General features: G+C 41.7%; 1 protein-coding gene across 2 annotated transcripts in view; it reads left to right on the top strand.

Annotated features, from left to right (window-relative positions):
- Positions 1–13,434, top strand: part of TFCP2L1 (transcription factor CP2 like 1) — a 38,405-nt gene extending 24,971 nt beyond the window's left edge. For both annotated transcript variants that reach the window (XM_076342942.1, XM_076342941.1), the window contains 8 exons: positions 54–145; positions 1,558–1,606; positions 1,703–1,796; positions 2,694–2,784; positions 3,459–3,559; positions 4,568–4,710; positions 6,801–6,852; positions 7,306–13,434. In XM_076342942.1, coding sequence (XP_076199057.1) covers positions 54–145; positions 1,558–1,606; positions 1,703–1,796; positions 2,694–2,784; positions 3,459–3,559; positions 4,568–4,710; positions 6,801–6,852; positions 7,306–7,343 — 660 coding nt within the window. In that variant the 3' untranslated portion in view covers positions 7,344–13,434. The remainder of the gene's footprint in view (positions 1–53; positions 146–1,557; positions 1,607–1,702; positions 1,797–2,693; positions 2,785–3,458; positions 3,560–4,567; positions 4,711–6,800; positions 6,853–7,305) is intronic.
- Positions 13,435–18,210: the final 4,776 nt, after the last annotated feature.

Genomic DNA, 18,210 nt, shown 5'->3' with positions numbered 1-18,210 from the left:
AATCCTTTATTTCCATCCTTATGAAAGTATCCCCGCTGCCTTTCTTCCAACAGTGCTCTCCCTGGCCAGATGTGCCTTATCAAATGAACAATGCTCCATCTCCAAGCTACAACAGTTCTCCCAACAGCTTCAACCTTGGAGATGGGTATGTAACAAATAAATGCTTTATCTTTCCTGTTGATGTGGTAGCCTTTGTGTGCATGTGTTTTGTGTGTCCATGCATTTCATACCCTGGAAGAAGAGGTCAAGGACCACCCTTCCTAGAAAGGGGAAAATATTTCCCACAAAGACTTTTAAGATCTTCCAGCCAGGAATTCCCTGTAATGCAGAGTACTATTTGTACTGCTTATGCGAGGTGAGCATCAGAGGACCACCAGGGCAATTTCTGCCATGAATTTCCTCTCTTACCCTTCTGTAGGGGTCAGAGAACACACCATGTCCTGTACCAGCAATTCCCAGTATCTTCTGACAAGAGTGTTAGAGGCTTTCAGCCTTCAGCACCTCTTCAGAGTTGATATTTCTTCCTTCCTTTCTGTCTTGAGGCAGTTTGGGGTGCTGAATTCCCAGTTGAATGGGATTTAAAGAAATTCTCTCTGGAGAAAAACAGGCTGGTTTGAGAAGCTGTTCCAGAACAAAGGATTAACAGGAGGCATGTTTAATTAATTAATATAGCTGTCATAAAGAAGCAGTTTTAGTGGTCCTGAAACACCCAAGATGATAGCTGATGACAGAAATACACAGCACGGTCCCTTGGTACTTCTGAGTCCTCCCTGCAACATATTTTCCCCTAGGAATTTGACATAGGCCTTTCTTTTCCTCCTCTAGGACTCTACAGCCTTGTCACCTTCCCGCACAGCTCATTAATTAATCGATGTTGTATCACAAATTTTCAATGAGCAACCTCAACCTATGAATAAGGACAAACACTGAAATGACAAAAATTGGTGTCAGTAGAGAGATCTGTTGAGCATTTTCTTCCAGTGGTAGATTATTAACTCTTTGGGAAAAATCCTTTATGTGTTAAAGTCCTGTCTATGTTCTGGGAGGGTTTAGTAGAAATGTGGGTTTGTCTAATATAGTTAAATTGCTATTTATTAAGTTTAAAATAACACCAGGTTTGAATTACAAGGTTCTTTATTAAATTTTTGCTAAGAATCATTATGAGAGAGTGGATTTAGTTCAGAGATCTCTGGCTCGTAGACTGTTTCAGTTCAGCCACACTAGTAGGTCACAACTTCCTTGCTTAGATGGCATCACATTAGTGAGCCACCTGTATGGAGAAGCTTGAATGAGGTCAGAACTGAGTTTTTCCGTGTTGAGTAGGACCTCAACTGACCAGCAAAAGGCTCAAGTAGAGTTTTTTGTTTAGGTTTTTTTTCTTTTCTTGGTCCAGATTTTGGACACCCTTTTTAAAATCTGATAGAGAAAAAAGCCAAGTTGATATGTAACTTGAGACAGTTGAGTCAAATTGAGGAGGGGGAAGAGGATGGACAATGCAATGTAAAACTTAAAATAATGTTTTTTTTTCTCTTCCAACTTTATATAATTTTTTTTTAGCAACAGTTCTCCAACCCACCAAGTGGAGCTCCTGCCTCCCAGCAATGATGTAAGTACTTGAGATCATGTTAATGTGGTGCTTTTCTTTTTTAGGACACTGGTGAACAGTTCATTTCAAGACCTTCTTATTCTTTTTGCAATGTAGCATCTCCTTCCTTCTGCTTCTATTCAAGATGCCCAGCAGTGGCTTCATCGTAATAGGTTCTCTCCATTCTGTAGACTCTTCTCAAGTTTTTCGGGTGAGTTTAAACAGTCCAATTATTTTCTCTTTATTCTCTTTTGTAAGTGCAGCTCATGCTTCATATCAATAGCATCTGCTGCTGGCCACTGTTGATGGGATCACTGGTCTGATCCAGTGTGGTGGTTGTTTTGTTCTAGATTAGTTAGCATTTGCCAAAACAGTTTGTAGAAATATAGAATAAGTTAAGACGGAAGAGAATAAGTTAAGACGGAAGGGACTTCTTGAGTTCATTAGGTGCAACCCCCCTGCTTGAAGCAAGTCCAGGGCCTTGTGCAGTTGCGTTTGAGTATCTCAAAGGTTGGAAATTCTACAATCTCTCTAAGCAACCTCTTCAAATATTTGACTACTCTAACAGTGAAAAAGTTTTTCCTTATACCTAATCAGTGTTTCCCATCTTCCATCTTCTGTCTGCTGCCTCTCATCCTGTCCCTGTGCACCTTTGAGAAGGGTCTGGCACCATCTGCAGCTCCATCTTCACTGTACCCTCCCATTAGGTAGTTGTACACAGCGGTAAGGTGGTGGAAGGGGGAATTGTTAAAGATGTTGAAACCTTGAGGAGACTCTCTCTGACTTGCAACAGGATTAAACAACCTGGTGAATATGGCAGTTAGAGAAAATTGGGCTATTTAATGGCCAGTGTTAAATATCTAGCTTGTCTCTGAGTTGGCTAGAATATCTTCCAGTGCAGCACTGCTCTTTTGGCAGCTTCTAGCTCTCTGTTTCACAATGATTGATTTGCAGTGTACACCTCTCTGAATTTGCAACTTCTCTAGGCAAATCTGTCTGGTTTAGCTTTGTGGATTCTCTCCCCCTGCCCTTTCCTGCTGCCCGTACACTCAATTTGGAAGCTAAGATTTGCTTAACTTCTGAAAAAAAATCAATTTGAAATATGTAGGTGCTGACTTACTGAAGATGTCCAAAGAAGATTTTGTTCAAATCTGTGGGCCTGCTGATGGAATTCGGCTCTTTAATGCAATCAAAGGAAGGTTTGTACGTCTTCCTTCCTATTTTTTTGTTATGGCAGCATCCCTTGATAATTTCAGTGTTAACTAAAAGTTAATCCTGGAGCTGTAGCATTTAGACCTCCTTTTAACACTTCAGAGAGGTCATCTCAGAGGCTGGAGATCACAATGGTATTCAAATCCAAGTACAGCTCAGAAATGTTGCCGAAATGAAGCATCATAATGTGGATCTCCAGTGGTTTATTTGCTACCAGCTGATAGCTTCCATCCACTTCATATGAGACACAACCTACAATACCTTGTGTTGCATCTCCATCACAGGTAACAAACAACAAACAAACCAACCAACCCCTGGAGCCTCAAATGACTCTTAAACTTACTTAATGGCAATAACATAAATTCTCCAGCTGGGCAGGATTCAAATCAGTAAAGGCAGGTATGATGAGCTGCTTGGCAAGTGCTGAAAACTGTTTATTCTTATCTGATCCTGAAGAGATTAAGGTGCTCTGCACTGTACCACCACCTCCCAGGGGGCTCTTACTAGACCTCCTAAGACATCTAGTCACCAGCATCAAGACTATCCCTTAGCTGATTATTTATGCACAGCCTGAATGATTCCATCACTCAGTGTTTGCTAGCTGACTGGAATGATTTTAGATCTACTAAATAACTCACTACTGTTTTTTAATAATCCATAGAAATGTAAGGCCCAAGATGACAATTTATGTCTGTCAAGAACCAGAGCAAAACAGGTCCCATCTTCACCAGAAACGGGAAAATGGAGATGGCAGTCTTTGTGGTAAGTTTTTATGTATGGATTTTTGTTAAACACTTATCTGGTGAGAATGTTGCTTTCTGCCTGAGCTCCTGCGTGGGACAGCTTGGTGTCCTGCGTGTTTAAAGAGGTCCTGTTTATCCCAGTTCTGACACTTTGGTTAGTTTCAGGGCTACAGATTCCAACTGGTACTGTCTGCCTGGGAAACAGACCCAACTTACAAGCTATCTGCAGAATGCCACAGCAAAGTCTCTGTTTAGTTCTTAATAGGGACCATAGCATTAAAAACTACCTTCCCATCCATGATTTGCTTTAGACTGTGGCTTGTTTGAAAATATTCTGGGAAATGGAAGGTTGGTATGTCTTAGAGAGAGGTTCTAATTCCTAGAAGTTTGAAGCTTTTGGGGACTCATGGCTCTTAAATATCCCTCATGACAAGATGTACAAAAAATGAGAACAGAGACTGTCCTCAGTTCTTGTGCGTAGCATTAACCAGGCACAGCTCTTCTACCTGGTTGTTTCTACCATTTAGATTGGATTTAAAAAATAAGTCATCTACAGTTATTTGATAAATTGTAGTCTTTAGTTTGTGCCTGTGGGGTCAGTGGGATAACATCTAATAAAATACTACTTTTGTGTAACATCATATCATGTGTTTCACTATTTAATTGGATCTACTTTAAAATGTCAAAATCAGTAAAAGTAGATTATCCAAAAGTATTAAAATCTTTATGAGGGGTTTTTTTAGTGCCTCATGATACATGTTGTCATTAGTCCCTGTGTTTTCCTCTGGGCAAAAGTGACGTGTGCTTTATTTGCCCACTGCATCCAAATACTGGGTATTTCTCTACAAATCATCAAGCTGGATATTTGGGGGCTGCTTTGAAGGTACTAAATTTGTTTATCTACTGTCAAGATTTGAACCTTGATCTTAAACCCATTTGGTTGTTGATATTGAGCATCTTGGTGTTATCTGTACTTGCTATACTATAATTACTCTGTAATTCTGTAATTGCTTTCAACTTATTGCAGTATATCACGCAATCTTCTTGGAAGAACTGACCACGCTGGAATTAATCGAGAAGATTGCAAACTTGTACAGCATTTCTCCACAGCAGATAAATCGAATCTATCGGCAGGGACCCACAGGGATCCATGTATTAGTGAGCAATGAGGTAAGGGTTTAATGCAGACTCTGTCAGAGCTGTAACAGTTGTCTGACTTCTTTAAGTTAGAATGACCTTTTAAATTATGAAATGAATCTTCAAGGAAGCTTTGCAAGGTTACTAATCCCAACAAGTTAAAGCGAATACTTAGAGCAAATTATTCATGCATACCATTGATTTTGGTGTGGTTTTAAGATCTTTGCTTTGTAAAAGAGGGGTTTTCTTGAAAACAAAACAAAACACAACAAAATTGGTCATTTCCTTTTCACGTTGGCTACTTAAACAAATTCTGAAGTAAGGATCTAAAGTGAGAACCTTTAGAATTTAATAGGAAATTTTCCTAAAGAAGAAAAGCTTGAAAATCTTTAGGGCAATTAGTCTTAGATCTTGGCCAGTGATTACAGCCACTGGGTCAGAGTCAGTGCTGTAAGTGCACACTATAATTTCATGAACCTCTGCTAGCTGTTTGTGTCCCATTATGTGATGGCTTAATTTAGTCCATTCCATTAACTTGCAGGTTAATAGCGAGTTGCCCTTCTTCCTCTTTTCCCCCCACTAAATTACTTATTCATGCACCAGAATCATTTAAGGAGCTTCGTTTATAAGAAACGTTGTTAAAACAAATGAAGCATAACATAGGTCTCTACTGGAGCCTAAATTGAAGGCTGTAATGCTTATTCCTAAACTCTCCTTGCTATTTCAGCCTGATTAAATCTGAAACCTTGATGCTTTGTGGATCTAAAGTGCTTGGAGGCAACTCTTGGTAGGGGAATTGCCTGAACCAGCTTGGGTATAAGGCTTTAAGTATTTATTTAAGTCAATTATTAACAATGTCTATTGCTTTTTTAATAATTTTTTTCTTGTCCTAATACTATAGAGGCAAGAGTGAGGCACTCTATGAATGTACTTCATGCATCATTAGGCACAGACACACAGACTGGCCAGTGAAGTTTGATTTGCAGGAGCAGGAGGTGGATGTTAAACCCAAAAGAGAATAGGGAGATTAGTCTAAGATGAAAAGGATATTTGGTGTGAGAACTTACAGCTGGAAAGTGCTCTACTTGAATGATATTCAATAGCTAGGAGAAGGCTTTTGCTTAAAGCTGGATTTTCTGAGCTGATCAGAGAGGTTCTGGTCACCTCCCCTCTGAAGTTAGGTGTCCAGCATCTGCTCCGACTGTATAAGACACCTCTTGAAGGTAATTCACCTCCTCTGTCCCACACAGCTACTCTGAGATGGGAGGAAGCATTGACTAAGGATGAAGCTTAAATGAGCATTTCAAATTGGATCTGAAGTCAGCTGAATCTCTTAACTCACTTCTCTAGTTAGGGGCCTCACTAGAACCTGCATGTGTTCTGAAAATCTAGTTGTTTCTCATGAATAACTCAAATAGCTTTAGATACTGATCTTGCTTCCCACGATCTGCCTTGCCTCTCATAGCAGTTTCATTAAGATTCCTGTGCCTTGACAAAATACAAGCAGGTAAATGATTCCTGCAAGCACAGCATCTATACTAATGTCTGGTCAAAATAGCCAGGTGGACACTGCTGAGATGGCTTTATAGTAACAATATTCCTTTATCCAGCAAGGAGTCCATTTCTCAGGGCTGACCACCTCTAGATATTTTCCCAGATGCTCATGTAAGCTCAACAAAGCTTCATGGTTCAGCTGAGTGTGTGTGTGTGTGTGTATTACCATTGCTAGATTTTAGGAGAGGGCTGTCTTCATCCAGTGTAAACTAGTATAGCTTCATTGAAGGCAATTAAGAGCATTGTCTTTAATAGACTAACTGGAGTGGTATAAGAACTTGCAGGGTCAAGAGCTGCAAAGGGGATGGTAAAATGCTGAACAAGCCAGATCGGTTCCAGGCAAGCACTTTAGTATAAGCTTCCCTTAAGCACATTAGCAGCTGCAAGGACCTTAATTAATCAGTCATGTACTTTAATAATCTTATGGGCAGGGTTACTCAGAACTGTGTAGGACTGGACACCAAATGTTGTTTGATAACTCTCCTCTAAATTCTATTCTGGCACTGAAAGAAACTTGAATTAAATTGCTAAAAATATTTTGTGTTGGCTTTTTTCCTTCTGCCCTTCAGATGGTGCAAAACTTCCAAGATGAATCTTGTTTTGTTATCAGCACATTAAAAGGTATGTATTGCTGCCACTATTACATGTAGTTCTAAAGATAATTTCTCTTTTCAATTGCACTAGACGTTATCACAAATTCGGTGCTGTTATCCTGAAACAATAAGTAATCTAATTTAGTGTAAGTCAAGGTGTTGCATCAACTTACACTATGATAGACTGATTGATCTATGCTTTCCTTTCAGTTACACTGTTACAAAACTTTCATAAATCCATTGATACCACTGACATAAATAAGCAGAAAATCTTCTAGTAAAATGATAAAAGATGACAGTTAGTATGTTATATTTTTTTATATGAATGCTTTGACCTAGATGTTCAACATTGATTTTCATGAATGGGTTGTGGAACAAGAGTACAAACTATTGCAAAATACCTAAGAAGAAAATCTGGAGTTCTGTATCTGTGCTGTTTTTTAATAGCAATGAAAAAATGCTTTGCATTTCTTTGTTACAGCTGAAAGCAATGATGGCTACCACATCATTTTAAAATGACCGTGCTGCACAGAAAGACTTTAACAGCCTAAAATTTAGTGCCTCACTGAGATTGCTACAGCCTAGACTGGAAACATGAAGAACCTTCTGGATAAAATGCTCCTATGAACTAAGAATTACCAAACAGCTTAAGGAAAACCTTGCTTTTACAGATATACGTTTTTGGTGGTGTGTGGTTTTGGTTTTTTGAAGCTGGAGCTGAGAACATCCTCAAAGCTTGTACATGTTTCTTCCACCCTCCCTTCCTCTTCAGTCTTAAAAATTATCAAGGTTTCTGCTTACTACTTAGAAACATCTGCCTTGTACTACAGGGAAATGAAAGATAAACAAAACCCAATTCTCTAGACCCCTCATGGTTGGGTGAATTGATTTATTTAGTGTTCTGAGTGCTCTCTTACTTTCAACACACACCCTGTTGCTGATGGACATAGACTCCCTGGGGCTGCTCTTTTACTCTTTGAGGTGGAAGGCTTGGGGCTAAATCTAGAAACAGGTTGGGCAATGCAGAGGATGGATTTTGGTGCCCAGTCCTCACCCAGAGTGTCAATCCTGGAAGCCTGCACGTAGCTGCTTTCCACCTGTAGATGTGCTCAAAGTCCAGAGACCTCAATCCATCCTGACAGAGCTTCTGTAATACCAATCCAACAGAACAATTTTGCAGGGTTCAAGGCAGGACATGCATCCTGAGGCAAGCAGTTCAGTACCATATTACATCTTTTTAGCTTTAGAGTAGTCTCCTTGAATGAAGTATGTGAAGGTTTTCTGAGGAAATGTTTTGAACATTGAAAGTTATAGAGCTCATGACATTCATACTATGGATTTATTCTACTCTACAAAGCGTTGATTAACTGCTATCGTTATGATCTTTTATGATCTTAATGATTTTTCCTCCTGTTACTCACTAAAGTAAGTAAAACTGAGTTTTGATTGAGTCCAGGTAACAGATCATCTTAGTTGCTGCTTCTTATATTCTTGCTATTTCACTCTTGACTCCTGTTTCCAATATCTGCAACTATGGTCAACTCCACCCTCCCTTGGTCTTTTGGGACGCCATCCAGGCTCCACTAAGCTGAAAAAGTGGCTTCCACTGATGTCAAAGGCAAACTGGATCACACCCTTCTTGCATGGATGGAGTCATTTCACTTTTGGCAGCTAATTAATAAGGCTGTTTCCCAAACAGAATGTCCATATAGCATCAAATTCTGATACATTTAATTTCATCCTGAATTGAGATGGAAAGCTGAAATACCAAAAATTTTCCTGGAATGGAAATTTTTCAAAAAATGAGAAACTGTCAGCTGGAAAATGCTGAATAAAATGTTCTAGCCTTTTGAAATGGAAACATTTTATTAAATCCATTTGGTCCTTAAAGCAGCATCAGTTTGAGCTACTGTTGCAGACCTCAGAAATTACCATTCAAGTGCCTTGTGTGCCGTGTCTCCCTTGGGGCCCAGCTCTTTGGCTGGGTTACAGATCCCATGATGCTCTTACCATGGGTTAGTCAAAGGGGGAATGCGTCATGAAGGCTGGAGGGATGCCCAGGAGCCCAGCCTTCTGGGAAAGAGGGGGACATGGAGCCTGTGAATTACAGCTCCCGGCTGACACTGGAGGAATTCGGACAGACATGGACTGATATTTTTCTGACAAAAACGATGTGTTTCAAGTTTTCCCAACAGAAATAAACAGCAAAATATTGAGAAAAGCAACCTTTTTTTCATTAAAAGCATCAAGTTTTGCGCAAAAAAACCCACCCATCCCCACTGATTTTTTTTTAACACCAAAAATAATACTGGAATAGAAAAATCATGTTACAATGGGAAAACCTTCAGCCAACTCAGCTAATTGAGTAACATTGCCTACTTAGGCACGATCTTGCTTAACTGGCTGTCCTAGATGCTCCATGAATTGTAGTGTTTCTCCAAAAAGGATGCCCAGGCTTTGGGACATGGCGGTTCTTCCCCCTGAAGTGAAGGAGCTTGAGGCTTCTTGGTTGAGGACCAGGTTGTGTAGGTGAAGAAGTTGTATATGGTCTCCTGGCGTGCGGGAGGTCAGACAGAGAAGCTGTGGGGGGAGCTTTAGGGGAAGATATGCCTTTGTGGAGGATGGGAAACACCATCTTTTTGAGAGGAAGGTGAGGCCATGTCAAGCTCAACCCTGCCTTGGCACCTGTGTTGCCTCCCTGGCTCTGCAGCCTGCTCTGCACTGCTGTGCGCCTGGAGGGGGGCAGCTGGGGAGCCCCCAGCCCTGGGCACTGAGGCATCCAAGTTGTGGCCACACAGCTACAGCTACCTTCCAAAACAGGGAATAGATTCCAGCTGTGTTTGTGAGTAGGTGGGACCAACATGCCCCTGCGTATCAGGAGCTGTTTGGTTTATTTTGTGGAAAATACTTTAGAAGATGTATGTTGGTTGTACTTTTCCATCCTGTTTTGTAATGCTGGCTTAATATCTGGTGTGGCTGTTGTTGGTATGCAACTCAGAGAGGCTAATCTGACCTGGTGAGAAAGGTTTAAAAAAACACCTTAGCATTGCTAGGAGTATAGCCTGTACTGTATCCACTTACATGTGATAGCCCTGTAATTCAGGGGACACAGCAATACTGACACACAGCAGTGTGAAGAAAGGATAGAGGTAGCTGTGCTCCCAGAGTTAGGGACTGAGAACTGTTTGCTTCTTAAAAAAAAAAAAACAAAACAAAACAAAAACTTGTTTTGATTATTTCAAAAACAAATCTTGCCCATAAGGAATTATATGCAAAACTCCTCATAGTGTTTCAGTAGCATTTGCTTGATTAATTTTGAACAGAAATAACTCTCCATTAGGGCCTTGTTATATTTAGATTTTTTTTTAAAATAAAATAATTTTATACTGATATGAGGGTGAATTTGACGATATATCTTGTTCTCCTTTCCATGCTGTAAGAAGGTATACCAAACAATCACATAGATTATAAATATTGTCCTACTAGGTGGGCTTTACTGTTGTATCTATGTTAGCCTGTTTGTAAAGCTGTATAACTTTAATGTGTGTGTAAGGCCTACACTTACCTGACAGAGTAGTTCTAGTCCTTGTTGAACCTCTCTAGTCCCAGCAGAAATGTGGAGGATTGTGCTCAGTAACATGCACGCCTGTGAAGACGCAGCACAGCTAGTTTGGTGTCTAGGAGAATGTTGAGTTACTTCAACTTAGAATCATAGAATGTCTTGAGTTTGAAGGGACCCATAAGGATCATTGAGTCCAACTCCCTGCTCCTCGCAGGTCTACCTAAAACTAAACCATATGACTAAGAGCGTTGTCCAGATGCTCCTTGAACTCTGACGGGCTTAGTGCTGTGATCACTTCCCTGGGGAGCCTGTTCCAGTGACCAACCACCCTCTCCGTGAAGAACCTTTTCCTAATGTCCAGTCTGAACTTGCCCTGACCCAGCTTCATTCCGTTTCCTCATGTCCTATCGCTGGCCACCACAGAGAGGAGATCAGCACCTCCCCCTCCGCTGCCCCCCTTGAGGAAGGTGTAGACTGAGATGCATCTCTGGGTGTTAGGAAAACATGTTGCACCCTTTGCCCTTGTTGCCTGATGCTGCATAACCAATGGGTGGTTTTATGTGGGCAACTGGCCATGAACCATTGTGGCTGAGCGGCTAGTGCAAGTGGTCAGAGCAATGCTGGTGTGAGATTGGACTGCTGACCAACCTTCCCCTCTGCCTCCCAAAAACACAAAAGCAAACCCTTGCCCTGTTGATGTTGGTGAGTTTGTCCATGCAGGAACCAAGAAAAGCCTTCAGGATTTATGTTACTGGCTTATGTGAAGAGTGAGAGAGAGACTTGTCTCACCTGTGTAAGTAGCAGGTAATCTAGCTAACTGCTTAGACTCTCCCTGTGGTTACAGAGGGTCTGCCATCCCTGGAGAGACTCGTTTGCCCTATTTGAGGATGTGACAGCCTCCAGAAGGAAGCTTTTGTCTCCTTGAGACTGGAGGAAGCATGAACGATTAGTCTGGGATAGATGTCTAAATTCTAGATAGGCTAAAGGCAAGGGAGATGAGTAGCTCCCCCTCATCTAAATATCCAAAAGGATTTTGCATTTACTTTGCTCTTAAGTGCCTGTTACATTTTTTTAATTGCCTTTTTTTTGTTGTTGTTGCTCTTATTTCTTTTTTAAAAAGTAACAAATGAAACCTGCTCAAAGTGATTTAAATGAGACTTTTTTCAGCTCTATATGTGAAATTTGTACAGCAGACCTTAAGCTCTGGGTTTTAGGATTACAATGAATAGTATGGTATCCCAAACTGTTCAGCTCTTAGGTTGTGTGTATGGTGACAGCCACGATGAGTAGAAGTGGGCTTGCTAGGGATGAAAAGGCAGAACCATTACATGATTAAAACCAATATGACTCCAGCCAGTACTGCTAAGCTCTTGTCAGAACTGTACTGGCTGTTTGAAATTATTTCATAAATTGCAACGTTTTCTCTGGCAACTGAGTAAATTGATAGAGATCAGTTAGTACGACTGGTGATGGTCTGAGAGCTCATAGAAATGCCCATGATACACAACTGCAGGGCAGGGAAGGGGCAAATAATCTGGTGATAGAAATTTGTGCCACCTGCCTAAGGTGGCAGAACTGGTCTTATTAAAATTAAAGCTCCTGTTCTTTCAGCTGGCACTGCTTGGCTAATTGGCTAAAATAGAAATAATAATTCAGTCTGGAAAATATTGGAGTTCTTATTATCTTGGTGTGAAATTTAATGGGCTGAAGTTTCAAGATTTGCAGGTGGTAAAAGGATTCTTGCAGTTGAGAAGTCCTGAATGGCATTCTCCTTATAATGTAACATATACATATTTATGCGTATATATATACACACATACATACTGTACTGTATCAAAACATATATGTGCTGAGTACTCGTGTTCTTTGGCTTTAACTGGTACTCTGCTTTGTTTAATTGCAGTTCAATGTAAAAGACTGTGGTTGATCAAGCTTTGAAACCCAGCCATTCCTTGGGTAGAAATGTAAAAGTCCATAACGACTCTAGGTGATTTGGACATGGTACACTTGGAGTGATGTAAATTTGATGAATTTCTGCAATATCAATCCCAGGCCTTGGTGAAGACGAGCATATTCTTGCACTAACACTGCAGTTCTATATTGCAGCTTCTGAAAATTAGTTAGATCAAACGAGAAATAGATTGCCCAATGCTTTGTAAACTAGTAAGAGCTACTCCCTAAGCAGAACAACCGTACGATGACTTTCCTAGCTCGATGTTGTATTGCTTAAGCATTGGCCGTAATTCTAACAATCATCTGGTGGATGACTGGGACAGGGTTTTTTTTTGTTTGTTTCTGGTTTTGTTTTTGACTGTTCTCAAAGAAATACCTGTATTCAGACTGTAGCTTTTCTTTCTCTTCCAGTTATGAAATGGTTTAACTTTATGCTACTAACAGAAATATTTTCTTAAGATTATAATCTGTTTGACCGCACAGGGTACTCAAAGCTGGGAGTGTTTGTTTGGCCTTGATCATCACTGCTGTGGGTGAATATGAGAAGGCAGACTGGAGGTGTATCTTAACATCCTTGCCTCTGTTTAAAAAAAAAAAAAAAAAAAAAAAAAGGGTTAAGCTGGTGCCTAATTTTTTGTGCATTTCCAATTTGTACCTTTCTTTTTTTTTTGCCATTCCCTCAAAATTATTCTGCTCCCTGTGTGGGGACACATTGGTGAGCAGCTGGTGTGTCCAACTTTAAGTAGCCTGCTGTTGTCCCAGTTTGCTTGGGGTGAGTGTTTATCTTTCAAAGGGCTAGGGGAGTTACCTCTCTTCACTGACAATGCAGCCGTTTGAGACAAGCGATGCTGACCACGAAGTCGGCATGACAGGTGAGGGCGAGTGGAGGTGGGTCGATTGGAGGCTGAGGCGTACCAGTTGTGAGTAAATACTGCCACACTCTTTGTCTTTTCATTTGTTGGTTTTTGGGTTTTTTGTACATGAATTAAAAAAAAAAAAGCATATTTTGCACTGGCTCTTGTACTGTTGTGCAGAAGAAATCTGTATCTAGAATCTGTGCTCCAGTCAAAATGCAAATAAACCTGTTTGTAAGAAGCACGGGTTTCGTCTCTGCTTTGCTTGGCGTGGATGGGCACAGGAGAGCCTCCGCATCAGCTCCTCCTCGGTGTGCAGCTGTAAGGTGCTGGGCACCCTCTCAAAATCAGTGGGATTGGAGTTTGCGAAGTGCTGGTGAGAGAACATCAGCTGTAGCCAAATGTCCTGCAGTGTTTTCTTTGTGTTGGGACTGACAATTTCTCTGCAGCACAATGCAATGGCCGGTTCATATTTAATCCAGATCAAGGCATGAGGAGAAATGCCTAATTCTTACAGAAGCCGTGACAATGGGTGTATTACACTTCAGTGAGAGCACAAGCTGTGTTAGATGACAGCTGGCTTTGGTCTTGCAGTGCTCAGAGGACACAGGCGTTTCAGAGCCTGGTCCTCGGAGAAATCAGAGACGAGCAAAAAGTCCTTCTTGGTAGCAATGCTCTGTCCCATTTAGCAGCTGTTAGACACACACTGAAGAAGAGGCAGTGAGGTGTGGACGTGGAGTATTCACAATGGTTTGGCTGGGAAGACTTTGGTATCCTCTAAGGGTTAAGCCATAGATCTGATAACATACATGTTCAGGAGATTGATAGATGTTCAGTGTCATTTTCCAGTTGGAGAAGACGGAGCCCAGTTTGCAAATAGTATCTTCCAGCAGTCAAACTTCATGTTAAGGCAAAGGAGAGGGAATGGATGTACTACCATGTAAGGGTGCTTCTTAATCCAAATTTCAAACTGCAGACAATTTGAAAGCTTGAAAGTGAGCAGCTTCTCCCAAGATCCCTTTGACTTCAAGAGCAATTTTGGCTCCTTTCTTTTGCTGAAGAAGTATTTGAATCACAAAAATAGAAAATGCAGCATGTGCCTCTATATATATCAGTTCATATGCAAAGTATAAGGGCACAGACAACGTTCCTAGAGGAAAATAAATGAGAATTGATTATTTTTCCCTTACTGGTGACTCGGGCATCCCTGAGAAGAGGAAAGGGACTGTCTACACCTAGTTTCTTTTAGCTTAAAGTTTTACCAGAGGTAAAAATCAAGCAATCTGAAGTCTGATATGGTAAGGTGTTCAGCTGCTCTGTGCATGGTTAGGAAGCATCATGTCTCACAGGGCTGCTGGGATTCAACACTGTTTCTTCAGCTTCAGCATAGGTTCAAGTCCACTTGCAGGCGGCAGCAGCAGGTGAGCTGAGTGGGTTGTGCTGTTATGGCAGTATGCTGGTGGGCACTCAGGGGTCCAAGGCTGGCATTCGGGCTCTCCAGGGCTGGCTGGAGGGTGTTGAGTGTGTGAGGCCACCGGCAGCAAGTGCTTGGTGGCTGTATGAGCCCTGCCAGCTGCAGGGGCCATCCCTGCAGCCCTTCAGGAGGGCAGAGGTGAATCTGTTCCTGAGCTCCCCAGGCGTGGGGTGCTGTGTGAGCATCACATGTACAGGTGGTTCCCACTGAGCTCCATGCAAAATTATCCCTCTTCTCCTGTAAGCCTGACCCATGTGCTGGCAGGGGTTGGTAAATGCGAAAAGGAAGGTTGTTTATCTAAAATTGCCTAATAAAAGGGGTTCAAAGATAGGGAAAGGAGTAATGCTGCACAATTTAATTTCTATGGGAAACACACCAAGAGAAGCATATAAGGAAAAGACCTTCTAGGGAACATACCCAGAAGTCAGTGGCAGCCGTAATTAAGACTGGACAGGAGCTGAAAAGAGCTTTTCATGAGTGAGGAGAACCAAGACCTAAGACTGGAGCTGCTTAGCCAAAGCATTGGCCTAATCTCATCTAAATCCTGAACAGCAAACAAACATTTTAAAATTAATTTTCCAGTTTACAAAACAACGCAGTCTTTCAGTTAAAAGGATTAGTCACAACTATGGAGCAGGCAGGGAAATAACATCCCTCATACTCTTTCTGTAAAGAAGCTAAATGCTTCTAGGCTTACCTGGGTAGGAAAGATTTGACACTGCAATAACTTAATATTTTTTTTTTTTTTTTTTAGTATATTACAGCAGAGGCTGGTTGTCCCAATCAAACTGGAGTTTCAGACAGGTGTAGACTTCTCTGCTCCCCAGAGATGCAAGGCCCAGGGATGCAGGGCAGCCACTGGGCTTTGGGGTGCACCAGCCTCTCACATTTCAGGAGGAAACTAAGGTGTCAAGTGCTACGAGTCTGCCTAGGAGAGCATAACAGGCTGTAGTGCCTGTCTTGGCTCACCACAAAAAAAAAATATCCTTCCTCCCATTTCTTGGAGAGCGGTGATGCGAATCAGGCTCTATATTATACTCAATATTATGCTATGCTGGTAAGTTACAGCAACAAATAAAATCCGCCTTGGAGCTTGTTAAGCAAGGACAACAAACAGAAAGCTGGAAGAAAATAATGTTTTAAATAAAACAAAATGAAACAGTAAAAGATGGTATACTACCACCCTGGATAAAATTCGCCCCCAGGTGATGCGTGATCTTAGAGTGCCAGATCACCTATGTCCTTATGCTGGGACTTGTAAACCAGCATCTGCCTGCTCCCTGCTGTGGATGTGGAGGCACAGGGCCCTGATTTGTCCTTTTCCCTCTGAGGGTGCCCGATAGATATGTTAAAAGTGCTGCTCATGATGAAAATATGTACAGTTTTTTTTTCTTTTGCTATATTTTCTTTTAATCCTAAAGTCTTCTATTTTTGACTGTTGCAAACAGTGCTGCTGTCCATTTTGCAGCCTAGAAAAGCCTCAGTTCTGATTTCACTGATATTAAGTCATAAGCAAGTATGACAGAGCTGGAAAAAAGGTTGATTATCAGGAATCCAAAATTAGCCAAGTACATTAGTGACTGAGAAATCATTTTCCAAGGTGAAAGTTTTGTTAAATGCTGAAGTTAAGACTATGCTTTAGAGAGGAGGAATGCTAGAAATATTATGTTCGATAGACTGGAGGAAATGCAAATAGGAGGAATTTCTTCATGAAAGCATTTTCAAAGCTTAGCATCTCCCAGAAGAAAGAATTTCTGGATGGTTGGCACCACTTTGGGAATTAAGATCTCCATGACATCACCTAATAATTCAACCTGTGGTAGTAAAATCAGGGAAAAGTTGAGTAAAAAGTGAGCACATGACTTTATGCAGGAAGAAAAATGTGGCTGAGGCTGCGTGGCCAGAGCAGCCCAGGAAAGGAAACCTCAGTACAAAAGCGTGGAGGCCACATACATTAAGCCAAGCGCGTGCTTCGGCACAGCTGTCCTGAGGACAAGGAACATTGTCCCGGGCAAAATTATTCCAGAACCACCCACAGTGTCCCTTTTCCAACAGATTTACCTCATTTCACGGTGGTGCCTATGTGGCCACAACTTTTGTTTCTTGAGCAGCCATAGTTGCTTACTGTCACATGCGTGGCCTGAAAGAAATAAAGTCCAAGTGAGAGCATGGGGATAAATTTGGTGATTGCTGAAGTAATTAGTGAGACAAAAAGGGAGAGGCATTCTGCTTTGCTTTTTCAAAAGCTTTGGCTCCCTTCTGGCTCTGCCAGTCCCTGCCGATGGCTTTGCAGCATCCCTCCCATGTTCGCAGAAGAGAAGCGACTGTTCCCAAACAAATAGGCATGCAGCCATGTTGCTGGTTTAAATGCATGTCCACCTCCTGAACACCTTGCTCAGAAACGCAACCTACTGACAGCCTGCTCAGGAAGACACCTCTCTCCATCGTCGTTTAAACCAACAAAGTGAGTCTGCAAATTTTGTAATGAAGGTGGGGAGGAGGGTTTTGCACTACCACCCTCCACCACTTGGCTTGGGTGCCTGGATAAAGGGAGCCCAAGCCTCCCAGTTAGGCTGCTCTTCTTACTGGTTTCTGGAGGACACTGTGTCTCTCCATGGATGATTCAGGGTGTTTCATGATACTAGCCTTAAGTGATGGCTGAAAGTGAGCGGTGGGATTGTCCCCCAGAGTCTCATCTTTGGGCACCTTTTTAAGGACTAGTGGCTCTTCATATTTAAAATAGATTATTTATGGTTGGGTTTCTGGTTTGTCACCAGAAAATTTGGTTCACTGCTGTGTAGTTAGAATTAACATCAGAAATGATGTTAATTGTTTGGATGCTGTTTCTTTACTCCTATCTTCCCCCAAAACAACTGACAACCGCACATGCTATTCCAGGATTGTTTGGGGAGGGGGTTAAGCCAATTGCTAGTGTAAGGATGTCCTCGCTCATGTGAAGTCATGACAGAGCAGTCGTTCTGCTTCATGATGGTAGCCAATGTGTCCCAAAATAATCAGAGGATTCTCTATCAACACCACCCATGTCATTCTTGACAGATAATTGTCTGACTTGACCTTAAAGATGATTGTCTGTGATGGAGAGAGGGGACAAGCAAGGTGAAGCCCACCCATGTTACTGTAGCAGTAGGAACAGGGCTGGCGTGTTTTAGTCCTGTTTCGTCTGTCCCTGTCTGAAATGGAGCTGAATCCTAGCTAAAGAAATGGTCTCCAGCCCATCCACCAAGGGGAATTCAAGCAAAACTGCCACCATTAGTTGATGGTGACTAAGGCAAGGAAGCAACTTAGCTTTCACTTCAAATCAAGCATGAATCACTTTTAACACCATGAGGACAAAGTGGCAACACACTGTTGACTCACTTTGAAACTCAGCTGGCTGGTGGCAAATGGCTCACTAAGCAACCTGTGAAAAAAGGAGCATTCACCCTACCACATTATTTCTGAGGTAGCACCATGCCCTTTGTGCAGCTCAGAAACCACAGAGAGCTGCTTGGCACAAGTGCCAAGAGCTGGACGTGATGTGCA

Source organism: Aptenodytes patagonicus, chromosome 6 (genome assembly GCF_965638725.1).
Source record: "Aptenodytes patagonicus chromosome 6, bAptPat1.pri.cur, whole genome shotgun sequence".
Lineage (NCBI taxonomy): Eukaryota > Metazoa > Chordata > Aves > Sphenisciformes > Spheniscidae > Aptenodytes > Aptenodytes patagonicus.
Note: the sequence above shows the minus strand (reverse complement) of the source record. Positions and strands in the feature narration are given on the sequence as shown.